The 15,553-nt window shown below is 50.5% G+C and overlaps 2 protein-coding genes and 1 pseudogene across 3 annotated transcripts in view; 2 read left to right on the top strand and 1 right to left on the bottom strand.

Annotated features, from left to right (window-relative positions):
- Positions 1 to 6,429, top strand: part of TNFRSF10A (TNF receptor superfamily member 10a) — a 36,131-nt gene extending 29,702 nt beyond the window's left edge. The window contains exons 6-10 of the mRNA XM_017653890.3: positions 43 to 138; positions 653 to 684; positions 1,102 to 1,260; positions 4,660 to 4,735; positions 5,969 to 6,429. Of these exons, the coding sequence (XP_017509379.3) occupies positions 43 to 138; positions 653 to 684; positions 1,102 to 1,260; positions 4,660 to 4,735; positions 5,969 to 6,279 (674 nt within the window). The 3' untranslated portion in view covers positions 6,280 to 6,429. The remainder of the gene's footprint in view (positions 1 to 42; positions 139 to 652; positions 685 to 1,101; positions 1,261 to 4,659; positions 4,736 to 5,968) is intronic.
- Positions 6,430 to 6,440: 11 nt separating this feature from the next.
- LOC108393180 (clusterin-associated protein 1 pseudogene) lies at positions 6,441 to 10,962 on the top strand (annotated as a pseudogene).
- The window catches only part of RHOBTB2 (Rho related BTB domain containing 2), a 34,831-nt gene continuing 30,176 nt past the window's right edge, over positions 10,899 to 15,553 (bottom strand). The window contains exons 10-11 of one of the 2 annotated variants that reach the window (XM_037024739.2): positions 14,878 to 14,983; positions 10,899 to 13,734 (exon numbers count right to left, since the gene is read on the bottom strand). In XM_037024739.2, the coding sequence (XP_036880634.1) occupies positions 13,517 to 13,734; positions 14,878 to 14,983 (324 nt within the window). In that variant the 3' untranslated portion in view covers positions 10,899 to 13,516. The remainder of the gene's footprint in view (positions 13,735 to 14,877; positions 14,984 to 15,553) is intronic. The other variant, XR_005063026.2, reaches the window with a different exon arrangement.

Raw genomic sequence — 15,553 nt, 5'->3', positions numbered from 1 at the left:
CCGCCAGCCCAGAGCCGCCCACTGTTCCTCTCCATCCACAAGGTGCTGGTGGCCTTGTCTGGCCTGTGGCCGTTGGCTGCTGTCTGCTGCTGGTGGTGCCACTGATGGCATTTCTTTGCTGGAAGCACATCTGTCCAGGTGAGGCTGGGGAAGGACGGGGGAGGCACCAGCACCCTCTGCCTCCACGTCACCCCCTGCTTTGTTTCTCCAGAGGGCAGGGTCCTTCCCTCGGGCTCCCAAATCTTCTCAGTCTTGTTCCCCGTGATCACCCTCCATCTCCCACCTCCCCAGGCCTGGATCACACCAGTCCCTCTGTCTGAAGGCCGATGGTGGCCTCTGCCTGGGTGGGTAGGCCAGCTCTTCAGCTCTTCAGGGCCCCAGTTGGGACAAAAAGGCTATTTGCACCTCAGTTGGGTGACAAGAGTCCGAGTAGAGGGTCAGAGCACTTAAGCAGCTTTGCTCAGAGCAGAACCCAGAAGATTCCATGTGTGTTTACTTTTACCTCATTTCCCTTCTCTTGCTCCTCCCTGAGGGTGCCCCAGAGTTGGAACGGCCACCACCCTGTCACCAGGCTGCCCCACCCTGCCCCCGAGCATCCTGGGGAGGCAGGCCCTCCAGACAGGTGCTAAGGTGGATGCCCCTTTCATTCTAGATTGTGGAGTGGACCCCAAGTGCACGGACAGAGTGAGTTGGTTTCTCAGGACCTGCTGACGTCAGGCCCCCAGCAACTGCTTCCCACCTACACCAAGGCCTGGGTGGGCGTGGGCCCAATTTGTCCTGTCCTGCTGCCCCAGCTCTCTTATGGGGCCTGGGCTGGCCATGGAGGGCAGTAGGCTGGGGCTGGGAGTCTGAGCCCTCTCCCTCCTGCTGCTGGGGAGACCCCCTTTCCCCACAGCCCTGCACCCTGGGGTACGGGGGTCAGGCAGCTTGCTGAGTCCCCTTAGCACAGCACTGTGATGCTGGTGCCAGCAGCAGAGTCCTGGCTGTCCTGAGCCTGAGGGACAGCCTGGAGGGTGTGGCATGGCAGAACCTACCAGGGCCCCAAGACCCTGCAGCCAGCCCCGAGGGTGCACTCCTGAGTTAGCTCTTTGCCTTCCCGAGGACTTTTTCAGGTGCTTGAGTTCCCTGACAGGGCCTGGGATTGTGGACAACGCCCACAACCATATCCTGAGCGACAGAGAATCACAGTCCTCCATGATCACTGAGCAGGAGCAGACCGGGGTCATTGTGGAGCCCCTGGTGAAGGCAGAGCATCTCCTGGTGAGTGGGCGAGAGGCCACGTGGGGCCTGGCCCTTCTGCTTGAAAGACCAGGCTAGTCAGGTGTCCTATCCCATCAGGAAGTCATGATGGAGGGGAAAAGGACCTGAGGGGTGGGAGCTGTGTGGGGGGAGAACCCGTCACCCTGACATGGTGACTGTACAACTCAAAGGCCAATGATGCTTTTTGTCGTCTGCCCAGTTCTCCCTGTATCCTCAAAGCCCAGGAACAGGCAGGCACAGAGTGGGCACACTTGTGTTCATTGAGTGAACGGGGTCTCCATGATAGTCCTGTGTGTAGTTACAAAATACTTCAGTAAGCCATTCCACGTAATAGTAGGATTATCCATCAAATTTGTTACAAAATTATTACTACATTGAACAATAAGAAAGTCAATCTTAGTCCAGATACCTGATCATCATATTTGTTTGTCATCTTAGAAGAAATAGAATTTTGGGGCCAATATGTACAAGTGCTTTTTTACTGTACACACACACACACACACAGCTTTTTGGTTCATATTAATTCATCAGTTTTGATATGACAGTAGTAAGTTTGCAGTAACATTTAATTTTTCATTCCTCGTAAGCTTAGAACTTCATTCCCTCCAGCATAAGATGGCGTGGCCTAACCGCTCACGGTTTTTTTTATTTCATGATGATTTTTAGCATGTAGCAGCAGCAAGTCTCAATCTGAGCTATGAAATGACGTGAGGTGCTCCCTGATTTCTGGGTGCCTCTCTCCTTCCTCCAACCCCACTTAGCAACTGAATCTTCCTTTTCCTATGTTTTCGGCCCCTCCTTTATCACAGGTGAAGTGTTCAGGTGGCCTGTGGCCTCTTTCCATCTAGAGTGTCCCTAACCGTTCCTTTCCTGTCTGTGCACTACACCCTTTTTAAAGAAAGAGAATATATAAAAGGAAACCAACAAAAAAATAGGCCAATAATCCCTGCATCCTGACGAATCACTGTTCACATTTTTTTCAAAGCACTTAGTGCCCATCTACAGGGGAAATTTTTCATAGTACAGGAAGGTTCCAGTAAGCAGGGCAAGCCCCCAGCACTTCCTCCAGCCCCCTGACTCTTTGCATGTCAGGAAACTACAGAGATCAATTTTTGTGATTCTTTGCTCAAGTATTTATGCATGTGCCATCTATAAGCAGTACTGTCACAAATGAAACCTAGTATGTTTTAATATCTGAGAGAGCAAAAGCTTCCTCCTTACTTTTTAAAATTTGTTATTTTTACTCAGATAAAATTTGGAATTGTTTTATAAGATTCCCTTCACCCCCCAAAAAAACCTTTTGAATTTTTTTATATTACCTTATCTTTATGAATTAATCAAAGACGAATTCAATATATTCAATATTTTTCTTATCAAAGAAGATAGCATTTCAAGTCACGGGTTTTTCATGATTCAATTAAAATTTGTGCTTTTCTTCAGATAAATTATTCCTATTTCTTGTCAAAGCAGTTTCTTTGTATCTTACATGTTAGTTACCCTTATCGGTTGGATCCTCTCATAATTCCATTTCCTAATATATTGTTTCTACTGTGTTTTTTAACATTCATTAAGACATATACATTCATTTTAAAACATTGTAAACATTAGGACTTTTAACATATACAGTCATATTTAAAATAAAGATTATCATTCCTGCCCCTTTCCACTCACCCTACCTTGGTTTTATTCCACATCTTGCCGCAGAGCCCAGAACCCACAGGGCAGTGTTCAGAGATGCTTGGGGGAGACAGGTGTTTGATCTCACTGGGAAGGCGTCCCATATGTCCCCTTTGGGAATGACATGCCTCTTCTTTCCTATGGGATTTCTATCATTATGGACGCAGCCTTGTTCGTCTTTTTTAAGCCACAGAATTGGTATTTAGATTTGCCAGATGCTTTCTCAGCGTCTATGGAGACTATCAGAGGCTTTCATCACTTACTGAGACTATTGATATGGTGCGTATTTATTGATCAAGGCACTTTCTCATTCATGGAATAAATGCTTACTTAAAGCACCTTCATATGTAATTCTTCATTTGAGTCACCTAAGGCCTGGGAGTGCATGACCACGTCCTGAGAGGTGGATGAGAATGGACTGCAAGGGACAAAGGGGAACTGTGTGGGCTGGCAGAAGGTTCCATGTCTCAAATGGGTGCTGATTACTGAGGTGAACGCAGTTGTTGAAGTTGGAGCAGAGACCTAAGCAGTTAGTGGTATCGAGGAGTTGAGTTTGCTCTCCTCGGCTCTCGTCCCTGCCGCAGCAAAGAACTGAAGGGCAGAGGCACAGCAGTGAAGCAGAATGAAAGTTCTATTTGAATACACTCCACGGGAAGAGCAGGCCAGGGTCAAGGTAGACAAAGGCAGGCTTACTGGAATAAAGCAGAGGAAGGGGAAGCTCGCTGATGGGAACTTGCAAGCTCAAATCAGAGTTCTCAGTAGCTTCTCCCTGTCTGTCTGAACTAGGATAGAAGGAGGGAAGACTTGTGCTTAAAGTCTGGAAAATAAAATGAAATAGCATTGACAAAGACACCACCAGAAGAGCACAGAGACAAAATGTAGTAAGTTGAGCAGTACGAAGTCTTCTAAAAATACACACTCCAAGAAAGAGGAGTGCAGGCGACCTCAGAGAGAAGGTGCATTTAAGGACTTAGGATTCTGCCTTTTAAGGCTTTCAAGAATGGGATGAAGATAAAGGGATGGGGGAGCATAGGCTTGTCATGCGGTCTCATGATGTCTGTCTCCACTGAAAAACAATATGTCGTTATCTGTAGTCAGTCCTGTACATAATTCTACAGGATAAACTTGTTCTTTTCCAACATAGTGGCCACCCCCCAGCACTGGGAGCATCAGGTTGTTGCCTGATTACCAAAGAATATGCCAGGAATCTAACTTCCCAATTTTCTTTTAAAATGGAATCTTAGTCTTAAGATAAGTCCTTCCTGTTCTTATTATGCATTCATATTATGGCACTTTTAGGAAAATTGATCATGATGCTTGCCCCATGTCTGCCCTATCCCACCTGCATTAGCTAGAGCAAGTCTCAAGGTCAGCCCAGATTCAGCGCATGTGGGATGAACTCACATCGCAAAGGGCGTTAACTCTGTGAGTCCTTTCTGGCTCTCTGGCTTTATCTGATTGGCCCCCTGAGTTCTTGGTGGGCCCCAACCGCTTCTCATCCTGCTTATATCTGTCTTGCTGCCAGATGCAGCTGGACTGCAGGAAATGGGGGCCTCCATGGGTACACAGGCCTCAGCCTGGAGCTGGGTCCATCTCCATCTTCACAGAGACCCGGGAGGGGAGGCCACAGCCCCAGGCCACACAACTGGCTGCTGTCAGGCCAAGTTCTCAAATCCAGGACTCCTGATTCACAGCAAGGGCACCCCCCACTGTATTTTACAGGGACCCCCAGGAACTGAAGAGTTTCAGGTGAGAAGCCGGCAGCTGGTTCCAGCCAGCAAAGCAGACGCTACTGAAAGTGAGTGTTGTGTGGGGACTGGGGAGCAGGAGTTAAGGGAGGAGGAACGGTTGTCCTGAGGGCTGTCCCCTAGCTGTTAGCGAGGTACAGAGCCAGGGCCTGTGCTGACTGTCACTGGGCCAGCTGGTCCCTATACACCTCCTTGTGCCTGTACCCCTAACTGCACCCCCTAACCCCTCCCTGCCCTCCCCTCCTCCCGCACCTGCCCCTCCTCCCTGGTTGGACCAGGTCCACTGAAAGCACCTAAGGGGGTGTACTGTTCAGCAGGCCACCCACTGGCCCCAGGAGGCAACTGACCACCTGACCTATGGCTGGGCCGCATTTGATGAGCTGTGGTATAAAGTGGAAATGGTATTTCAAAGAACTGGTAGAGAAAAGGAATGTAATATAGCTCACTAATAATTTTTTGTATATTGATTACATGTTAAGATGAAAGTTTTTGGAATGCATTGGAAACTACTTGGAATATATTGAGCTTGGAATACATTCATTATTAAATGAATATTCATTATTAAAATAATATAAAAGTATTTCATTAAAATATAGAATTATATGCATAAAATGTATAAACTATAAAATAATAATGCATATTTAATTATTAAAAATAGTATCAGTTGTTTCTTTTCCTTTTTCCCAGTGCATTAGGAAACACAGCCTCGTCTTGGGCGCTCGCCTTACCCATCTGTGGACTGCAGAAGGCAGTGCGTTTCACACCCCATTTGGGGCCCAGCAGTCCATGAGGGTGTGGCGCTCGCTCCTTCTCACAGTCGGTCTTCCTCAGCCTGGGAGGAGGCCGAGCTGGGTGTGAGGCCAGAGGCCTTGCTGCCTGCTGCCCCGTTCTGTCCACAGAGCAGGCGAGCCACCAGCCCTGCCCACAAATGCAGCTTCCCCGCTGTGACGGCCTGTGGCCCCCTTGACTGTCCACCCTCTGGTGCCTATCACAGATTCTTTCCCTCTCCATTACCTCCACCTCGCTCCCAGATGTGCTTAGGGCACATCACATCTTGCCTTAGCGCAGGATTCTCTGTTGACCCTGACTCCTCGTAGCCTTGAGCACTAGTGAGACCCACATGGGTGGCCCACTTGTTCACCGAGGGGAAGTTGGGAAGGGGGTTCAGAGCTGGTGCAAATTCACCAGCAGGGGGCGCCTGCTGTCTCCCACCCTCGGGTCCATCTACTGGATCTAAACTGCAGCCCGCTCACCTGCCTGTTTCTGGCTCTCTCCCCACCTAGACCTGCGCCTGTTCTTCGATTACTTTGCGGAAGTTGTGCCGTTTAACTCCTGGAACCAGCTCATGCGGCTAATGGGCCTTACGGACAACGAGATTCATGTGGCCCGAGCTAGAGCTGCAGACCCAAAGGATTCCCTGTATGAAATGCTGGTGGTCTGGCTCAAAAAAATGGGGCAGGGTGCCTCAGTCAACATGCTGCTGGCAGCCCTAGACACGCTGGGGGAAAGAAATGCAAAGGAAAATATTCAGGAGCACTTGCTGGACTCTGGAAAGTACGTCTATGAAGACGGGGCCAGCTCGGCAGTGCTCTGAGAGTTCTAGAAGCACCGTCTTTTTAGTTGTTGTTTTTGTGTTGTTATCTCCATCACAATATTTGTTATTTGTGATGTATTTATTATTGTTTTTAGATATTTGTGATTGCACCTGTTATGTGATACTGTAAATTAAAAGCATTAGATTAGACATAGATGTGATGGAACCTCGGCTCAGCAGCTCCCTCTCACCCAGGTACAGGTTCAGACCTGCTCAATAACATGGCCTCTGATGAAGCTAATTTAGAAGCCAAAACTGAAAAGAGGAAATTAGAACTGGAAAGAAATTGGAAGCAACTCCAGACTCTGCAGAGTGTCAGGCCAGCCTTTACGGATGAGTATGAGAAGATTGAGGAGGAATTGCAATAACAATACGACATTTATCTGGAGAAATTCCGAAACCTGGCTTCTTTGGAACGACAACTGGAGGGTCATCACAGGAGAGGTTTGAGGAAGCTGAAAGTACTCCATGTCTGATGCAGAACAAGCTAAAGGAAGAAGAAAACCGACTGCTCAAGAGCAGAAGCAATCATGACTCTGACATTGACACCCAGGAGGATGATGAATCTGACAGCGAACTGGAAGAAAGACGGCTGTCCGAGCCGCGGATGGCCATGGAGGTCCTCCCAGCAAACGCATTGTGGGCACAGTGCAGGGAGGAGACTCGGATGACGATGAGGACTCGGAGGACAGTGAGATCGACAGGGAAGATGGCGAAGAGGAGGATGACGACTTGGAAGATGAGAGCATCGCTGCTGCCTCCCCACCTGCGGCCAGCTGCGGGGTCCGGAGACCTGAGCCCCTGGATGAGAGTGACGACGACTTCTGACCTTCTTGCCAAGGGACCCAGACAGATTAAACCCCCAGATTTGTAGGTAAATGGGAAGCTAGAAGGTTAGGAGGGAAACATATAAGCCAGCTGGACTCACTGCTGGAGAGGCGGTGCCTGCTTCTGCTTTAGCTTCCCGCGTTCTCCGCAGAGCTCAAACACGAACCCAAGCGAGCTCCAGAAACGATTTTTTTTGCCTCATTTGTCTTTGGAAACTTGGGAAATGCACGTGTTCTTGATGATTCACATTCACAAGACAAAAGCTCAGGAAGAAATAAGGACCAACACTGTGAAGACTTGACTATTGTAGGTGCCAGATGCTTCTTCTAAGAGCCGGTGGGACTGAGCCAGGGCTGGTCCTGGGCACGGGCGCTGCTCTCGGGGGCCTTGAGGGGCATCTGCCTGGGATCGCGGGTCCCCTTTCATTTCAGTCTTATTTTCTCCTGCATGCTCACAACACCTAGCTCTACATGTATTTTGTGGCCTAAAGCTTTCAATTCAAGTAAGGGAAGTTAGGTGAAAGAAAAGCTTTCTTTCAAAGTCAACAGAGACATGCTTTAGATTATAAATACTCCGTTTTCTCTCAAAAGGCTGATGTTCCTCCTCAGGGAAGCAACTGAAGGAAAAAGTGTCTGAACAGTTTCTTGTCTCTGACTTTAAAAGCAGACTGGAATCGAGTTCGTTGGAGTGGCACTGGGGGACCTCCGTGTTGGGAAGCGGGAAGCGGCAGACAGGCAGTCTTAGTGTGGGAGGCACAGAGCAGTTTCATTTATTTTTCAATTATGAAGTCAGAAGACTTGGTGAAGTTACTTACTTCTTAAAAAGGCATTTAATACCATATTTTTATATCATTAAATAAGTTTTATTTCAAAGTACAAAAAAAAAGCATTAGATTCACAGGCGCTGAGAAGGGACTAGAGGTTACCAAGGGGGTCGGGGACTGTTGAACCACTGTGATGTATATTTGATAGTAAAAATAATGTCCGTTATGCACATTCTTTTATATTTTTGTATGTACTTGTAAAGGCATGAAGAAAACATTGGAAATGTACTTCCTAGGTTGTTTACATGGTAATCCTGGGGAAGAGCTGGCAAAACCAAGAAGAAATACAAAAGCAGAAGAAGGAAAACACTTAGCTCTGTGGGGCGGCCTGGGCGGGCCCCAGGTCTCCCTCACACACATTGTGACCCCCTTACTATGACTGGCAGCTGCCACAGGGGCCACTCTTCTCAGCATGCTGATTCTGTGTTTGAGTATTTACATAAGTATTGCACATCCATATAAATGGTACATATCTTATTTGCAAGTGAACAGAGAGTGAGGAGACATAATATCCCCAGGCAGCCCCATGTGTCGGGTGTTGCTGAACTAGGTAGCCATGCATGGGCCCCTCACCCCTGGACATGGGCGGGCAGGGTGGGAGGTGGGTTAGATGGGAGGCAGCACAGGTTCTGTGCCATATGCCGTTTCTGGTCCTGTGAGCAAACCTTCAGCGCCATGTGGGCTGAGGAGCAATAGGATAGGAATGTGCTTCTGGCATTCTGCCCTGGTCTCAGGGAGGGGAGGTGACAGTCAGCGCTTATGGGCTGTGGCGTTTACGAGCCTAGCACAGGATGGGCTCTCTCACTGGTCTGGAATCTGAGTCCCAGAATTGCCTTTTTGGATTCATACTGGCTATTTAAGAATTTTAGTCCCTCTGTAAGCATCTACTTTTTGCATAAATGACCTATACAAAAACACCAGTTCCTAAATACTGTGAGAATTGACCTAAAATGGCCAGATATGTTGGGGCTTTTGTCCTTTTACTGCTTTGTTTTATTATTTTTCAAAATTCATTTTATTTATTGAATTTTTTATTGAAGTATAGTTGATGTATAATATTATATTGGTTTCAAGTGTACCAACACTGATTCAGCAGTTATGTACACTATTAAATGCTCACCCCTGCTAGTGTAGTCACTACCTGTCAACACAGAACGATGTTACAAAACTAGTAACTATGTTCTCTGTGCTGTGCTTTCATCTGTGACTATTTTATGACTGAAATGTTGTGTCTCTTTATCCTCTTCACCTATTTCACCCACCCACTCAGCCCCTCCCCCATGGTAACCAAAAGTCACTTCTCAGTGTCTATGAGTCTGTTGCTGTTTTGTTCATTTTGTTGTGTTTTGTTTTTTCCACGTGTGAGATCATATGGTATTTGTCTTTCTCTGCCTGGATTATTTCACTGAGCATACTACCCTTGTAACCGAGTGAAAAAGCTGGCATCTCTGCCTCCATGTTGTCTCTCCCTCCTCTTGGGTCAAAAACCTGCTGCCTGTCAATCATAAGGAATCTTGCTCAAAACTTAAGATTGATGCAACCTGCCCCTTACCAGAAACTCATCTTCCCCAAGGAGATACATAAGTATGTACAGAAATGATGACTGGGTTGTTAAGGACTTACAAGAACATCATGGCCAGACCCATGTCAGCAAAATGACGAGTCAGCTAACCAAGGACAGGGAGTTTCACAGCCCTCAGACCCTTGCTGACATCCAGATGTCTGAAGTTGATCATCACTTCCTGACCTCAACCCTATGTGCTCCCCCTTCCCTATGTACAGGAAGGTAGAAATCAATCCTGGGTTACAATGGTGCTTTAGGACATTAGCCCATCATCTCAGTCTGCTGGCTTTCCAACTTTCTTGTCATTTTCCTTTTGGGGGGCTTGTTGTGCAGCAAGTGGCACAAGCTTGGACTGGGTAAAACCCTCTGGGTCCATCCATGTTGCAAATGGCAAGACTTCTTTCTTATTCATGGCTGAATAATATTCCATGTATATCCACATCTTCATCCACTCATCTATTGATGGACACTTTGGTTGCTTCCATATCTTGGCTATTATAATAATGTGGCAGTAAACAGTGGTGCATATATCTTTTTGAATCAGGGATTTGTTTCCTTGGGGTAAATTCCTAGAAGTGGAATTACTGGGTTGTATGGTATTTCTGTTTATGGTTTTTTGGGGAACCTCCACACTGCTTCCCACAGTGGCTGCACCAACTAACATTCCCACCCACACTTTAGGAGGGGTCCCTTTTCTCCAGATCCTCACCAACACTTGTTACTTGTCTTTCTGACAGGTGTGAGGTGCTATCTCACTGTATCTTTGATTTGCATTTCCCTGGTGATTAGTGATGTGGAGCATCTTTTCATGTGTCTCTTGGCCATCTGGCTGTCTTCCTTGGAAAAATGTCTGTTCAGATCCCCTGATTTTGTTTTTTTAATCCTTGGTAACTACTCCAGCTCTTCCACCTTAAAGCCACTGCACAGTCTTCTTATCACGACAGGTTGAGATCATGGGGTGCTCATTGCCCAGGGCTCCTGTGGCTTGGGCCAAACTGGGAATGCCTGAACTTTTAGTCCCTTTCAGGGTATATTGTTCACTGGAGTTTTTAGGAGGGGGGACCCTGGTAGCCCTGGTGCTTCCTGCCTCTGCTGCCCCCTCCTGGCTGGAGGCCCTGCCCTGCCTCTTCATGTGCAGATGGGAGTGCATCGTGTTAGCCAGTTTTGTCACCTGGCCCTTTCTCAGAGGACCTCCTCGAGCGCCCAACTGTGTCACATGCATTCATGTTCACCTGTCTGTGTATTTCACCAGGGAGAACACCCCCTGGGAGCACGTCGCCTTCTCGATTGGCTTACACCCAGGACACGTATGACATGTTTTAAGGGAATCCTTCCATGCTCCTTCCAGGGGAAGGTCCCAGCTTTGAAGGGTTGTTGGAAATACCAAATGACACAAGAAGGCCATAATGTACAAAATACTTATGTATTTGTGAAGTTATGACCGAATTAAATATGAAACATATAAAAAGAGGTGTTTTTTTTCTCCCCTCTGCCCCCCACTCTCTGAAGCAGCTGAGTGAGACACAGGGGTTTGTGTCCTCGCTGTGACCCCCTCCTTCCTCGCCTATTTAAGCTCTCAGGCTGCCCTGCATGGGTAGATTTCCTGCTCTGATTCCCTGGATTTCCAAGTGCCAGGCTCCTGGGGGACTGACGTTCAGCCCCTCCTTCCTACTGCCTTTGCCCGGGACACTGGCCCTGGCCTGGTTCCCCTGCAGGTGTCCCTGGATTTCACCTGGGCCTTCTGGGTTCCCACATGGTGCAGACCTGCTCTGACAGAACGGGGGTGGGTGGGGCAGTGGGTGCCTGGGAGGTGAGCTGGCCCTGGTTGCTGGGGTGGCCTGGGCCCCCTCTCCTACAGGCTCCCTGCACCTCTACATCCTGTCTCTGGCCTTTCTGCATCCCCATCAGTGGCCAGATTACTCGGTGCTCCTCACGGACACCCACCTGCCCTCCCCTCGGACTTCAGGCCCCAGCTCTCCCTGTCACTTGGAGCTCCTGGGAGGCCCTTGGCCCCACCTCTGCCCTCCATCCCCAGAGGGAAGTTGCTGGGTGCAGAGCTGCACACCGCCTGGGCTCCTCAGCCCCACCCTGAAGCCAAGAACTGTGGGCTCGGCAGAAGGGAGGCTAGGCAGCCAGTGGAGGGCAGCACCTGCCTGGCTTCCCAGCCCGCCACGCTGGACAAGCTGCACAGCCTGGGAGAGGTTTGGGGCTCAGACAACGTGGGATCTGCAGCTCCTCTCTGCACGAGGACTTAACACCAGACCTCTAGGCTCACCAGCACAAAACTGTGGCAGACTTCCTTGGCTTCTTAGATTGCTCTCCCCTGCCTCCAGCCAGACTCCTGGTGGTGCAGCCCGAGCCAGGGCCCAGGACCTAGAGCCGCACCCTCCTCCTGCAGCGCCCTGCTCTGAGCCCTAGGCCAGGAGCTCAGTTGTCTCCCTGGCCCCACCCGTCAGAGGAGGAGCTCTGACTTCAAGTCTGAAAAGGGTGCAGGCAGGAAACACTGGGCAGGATTAGAGGCTGGGGAGAGGGTCAGGTGTGGCCCAGCTTCTCCCCTCGGGGCTGCAAGCTGCCCTACCGACCCCCCCGCGATCCTCCAGCCTCACCCCCTACTCTGGAGGGTTCTTGCTTTGCTCCTGCTCAGTTCTCCCCCTTTTCTCCTTCCCCTTTACCCCAAACCAGCACTAAGTAAGGCCACATCCTGTGATCCTTCATTACAGAGCCTCCTACTATCTCAGTGCCCTTTGCTTACCTTTGACCCCTACCAAAACCCTCTACCCACCAACATACCCTCCACATCCTGTGGAGTCACCTTCTGAAGGTGAGGATGACCCAATCCTCATGACAGGCCAAGCAAAGTCCAAAGTCATGTTCGTGGCCCGAGAGTGCCCTTTCCCTGCCCGGGACCTCCATCTCCGATGCTGAGGGCAGGATCGCTGCCCCCCCAGAGCCAGCCAGCAGCGTCAGGGCTCCTTGCTAGCAGGTGACACGTTCTTCCCTGACAGGCACTAGAACCAATTCTACATCCTGAACCTCTGGCTCATCAACATGGTGGGCCCTGTTTGGCTTTATAAAAATATAAGCTATACAGGGTCTTTTTCTGTTTTTCTTTGTTTGAGGAGATAGAGGCTAGAGTGATTTTGTTGGTGGTGATCTATTTGTTGTTTGGGGATTTTTTTTTTTTGCTAATTCTGCCCCACCCCTAAGAAGCTGTGCTGACCGGAGGCAGGGGAGGAGCCCAGAGGGGTGCAGGATTGCTGCCTCCAGAACCCCACCTTCCTTCTCACCCCACTGCAGCTGTTTCCTTTGGCTCCATCTCCAAATCTGAGCAATGAAGGTGGGGAGGGAGAGGTTTCTCACTGCACCAAGAGGCACTGCTTCTAGGCCTGGAGCTCTGACCACCTTGTCACTGTGTATCAGGCCTGATGCCTACGGTCCTGGGAGGGATGCTGGCAGAATGCAAGCCTCCCCACTTGTGCCCTCTGGCAGCTGCACCCCAGGACATAGAAGCCTTGAGTTGGGCTCAGAAGGCTTAATTTCTACCCTGACTTCTCCAGGGAGGATTTGAGTAGGCTCCGTGCAGAGATGACCACAGAACATTTGCAAGCCTCAAGTCCATCAGCAGAGAAACATGGCCAATAGAGGCAGGACCCTCCCAGCACAATGCAGCTTCCCAGGCGGGGACTGCCTCCCCAGAGCAAGATGCACAGCCCCCTGGCTGGGAGAGTGTTCCCTTTGATGCTAGGGTTCTCCGAGCCAGAGAGAGGATGCCAGGGCACTCAGCTCACGCCCTGCTCTCCACCTCCCTGCCCTGCTTTAGAGCTGGCAGGGGCCCCCGTTCTGATCCCCAAGGCCCAGCTCTCTGGCTGAGCTGCACTGGCTCGTGAGAGCAGCTGCACCCTTCGGGTCCTGGTTCTGTGAGTCCCCTTGTCCCTGGAAGGTGGAGGGGGCGATGCAGCAGAGCAGAGGGGCAAGGGCCAGTGGGGACAAGAGCAGCAGGGTCGGAAGAGGGCGGCAGCATCTCAGACTATAGCCGAGGAGGAAGATGGGGATGCTGAGGAGGCTGCAGAGGAGGATGGTGAGGAAGGACTGTTCCAGAACAGCCACCGCCGCTTGGGCTGGCGCTTCAGGTGGAGATAGTCCTCCTTCTCACGCTCCTTCCGAGCCCGCTGGTAGTGATCCTCCTCCTTCAGGTACCAGACGGGCGGCCACCGGTGCTTCTCAAAGTACTCCTGGTTTTCTGGGGACCACACAGTAGGGCTTGGTTAGAAGGGAGGCAGGAGAAGGGGAGAGATGGGGAGGGTGTTCAAGGGAAGCCCACCGCCCCCCCTGCTGCCCAGGGACTCGGCAGCCTCAGTCCCTGCGCCCGGGAGCATGAGCCCTGCCTCCCTGTGCCCCAGTGTGGCTGCAGAGCCCCCTAGGAAAGTTGGGAGTCCCATGAGGGACTGACAGTGCCAGGGCTGGGCACTTTCACTCGTGCTGTTCTTCAAAGACAGAGGGAAGATCTCCACGTGTCCTGGGAATAAAACAGTCCACAATGAACGGAGCCAGGGAGAAGGTGAGCAAAGCTGTCAGCAGGAAGGAGCTGGGCTTGGCAGGGCTGAGAGCAGAGCTGCTGAGGTTCTGGGAGGGGGCAGGCTGCAGGATGGGAGGCTCAGCAGGAGGAAAGCCAGGCCAAGGGGCTCGGACCCATCTGGGACAGCATGGGGCACAGGGAAGGCTTGCAACCAGGACACTGATGCCATTGCAACTCTGCTTTAGAACAAAAATGCTAGAAGGGTGCAAAGGAGAGAACAGGGTGGGGGAATCAGTAGGGGGTCACTGCCAAGCAGCGGGTGCCCTGTACAGACCTCAAGAACACTGAGTGGCAGGAACTCAAGGAGGCCAGCGGCACCCACCCTGTCCCACTGAGTCCGTGCAATTTCTACTGGGCCCAGGACCTGAGACAGTAATTAAGCAGAGGCAGAGCCATGGAACCTCAGAGGATGTCCAGATCTGGGCTGTCCCAAATGACAGGAGCCCATTCCTAGGTGGTGACATCAGTATAGTGGGTCCTGAGCAGCATTACAATTGATATACTTTAATATATGTGTAGTGTGTCACAATATAAAATATATTTCTTATTGTGGAGTCCTGTCCAAAAAGTCTGAAAAATTCCAACTCTAGTCCAACACCCTCTTTGATCCTGTGAGAAACCAAAGTGCAAAGAGGTTGCCCCAGGCCTCCAGCTGCCCTGCCTTTTCCTGAGCCCCCTGAGCTTGGCTGGAGGCAACTGTGCAGGCTGCTCCCCACCTGCAAGGTCAGGTTAGGCTTAAGGACTTGGGCAGTGGCCAGCTGCCCTGGGGTCAAGTCGGCAGCAGCAGGTCACGCGGGAGACGCTCACCTGGGGACATGGCCTTCATGTCTCGTGGGAACTTGCGGCACACATTGTTGTAGTTGGTGCAGATGTGGTGCAGACACCAGTCGGCCAGCTGATATGCACAGTGGAACTGGGGACAGAGAGGAGTGTCTGTGCCGGGACCCTGGGGTGGGGTCCGCAGAGGCACAGTTACCTTCAGAACCGAAGGTCTGGGGCAGGTTGGCAAAGGCCCTGCAGCCACAAAGAGCCCACCTTGAGAAGCAAGCCTACACAAAACTGTGAGGAGGCAATATTTGATTTGCTCCTTGGCCGCACCACCTCCACCCCCAACCCCTTACCCCTGTGCAGCCCCTGAATCCAAAGATCCATAACCTGAGGTGGTGGTGTCCTACTGTGCCCACTCTCCTCCAATCTTACCCCACCCCGTGTTCTTCTCCCCATGCAGGCCAGGGTGTCTGCAGCTGGGCTAGCAAGCCCACTTTCCTGCATGTGTCTGTAAGCCTCAAATCTGCCCTGCTTTCTCTTCATAAACTAATCTTTTGTGATAGACTTTCTGGCCATTACAAGAGATTTTGCTTATTTGTTTGGGAAAAGTAGGTGGGTGGGCAGTTAATTTTAGATGGAGTATCCTCACTGTCCCTTAAATGACCTCAGGCAGGCAGCCACCATTTTCACACATGAGCCTGGAGTTCCCTCTCCT

The sequence above is a fragment of the Manis javanica genome, chromosome 3, assembly GCF_040802235.1.
Source record: "Manis javanica isolate MJ-LG chromosome 3, MJ_LKY, whole genome shotgun sequence".
Taxonomy (NCBI): domain Eukaryota; kingdom Metazoa; phylum Chordata; class Mammalia; order Pholidota; family Manidae; genus Manis; species Manis javanica.
Note: the sequence above shows the minus strand (reverse complement) of the source record. Positions and strands in the feature narration are given on the sequence as shown.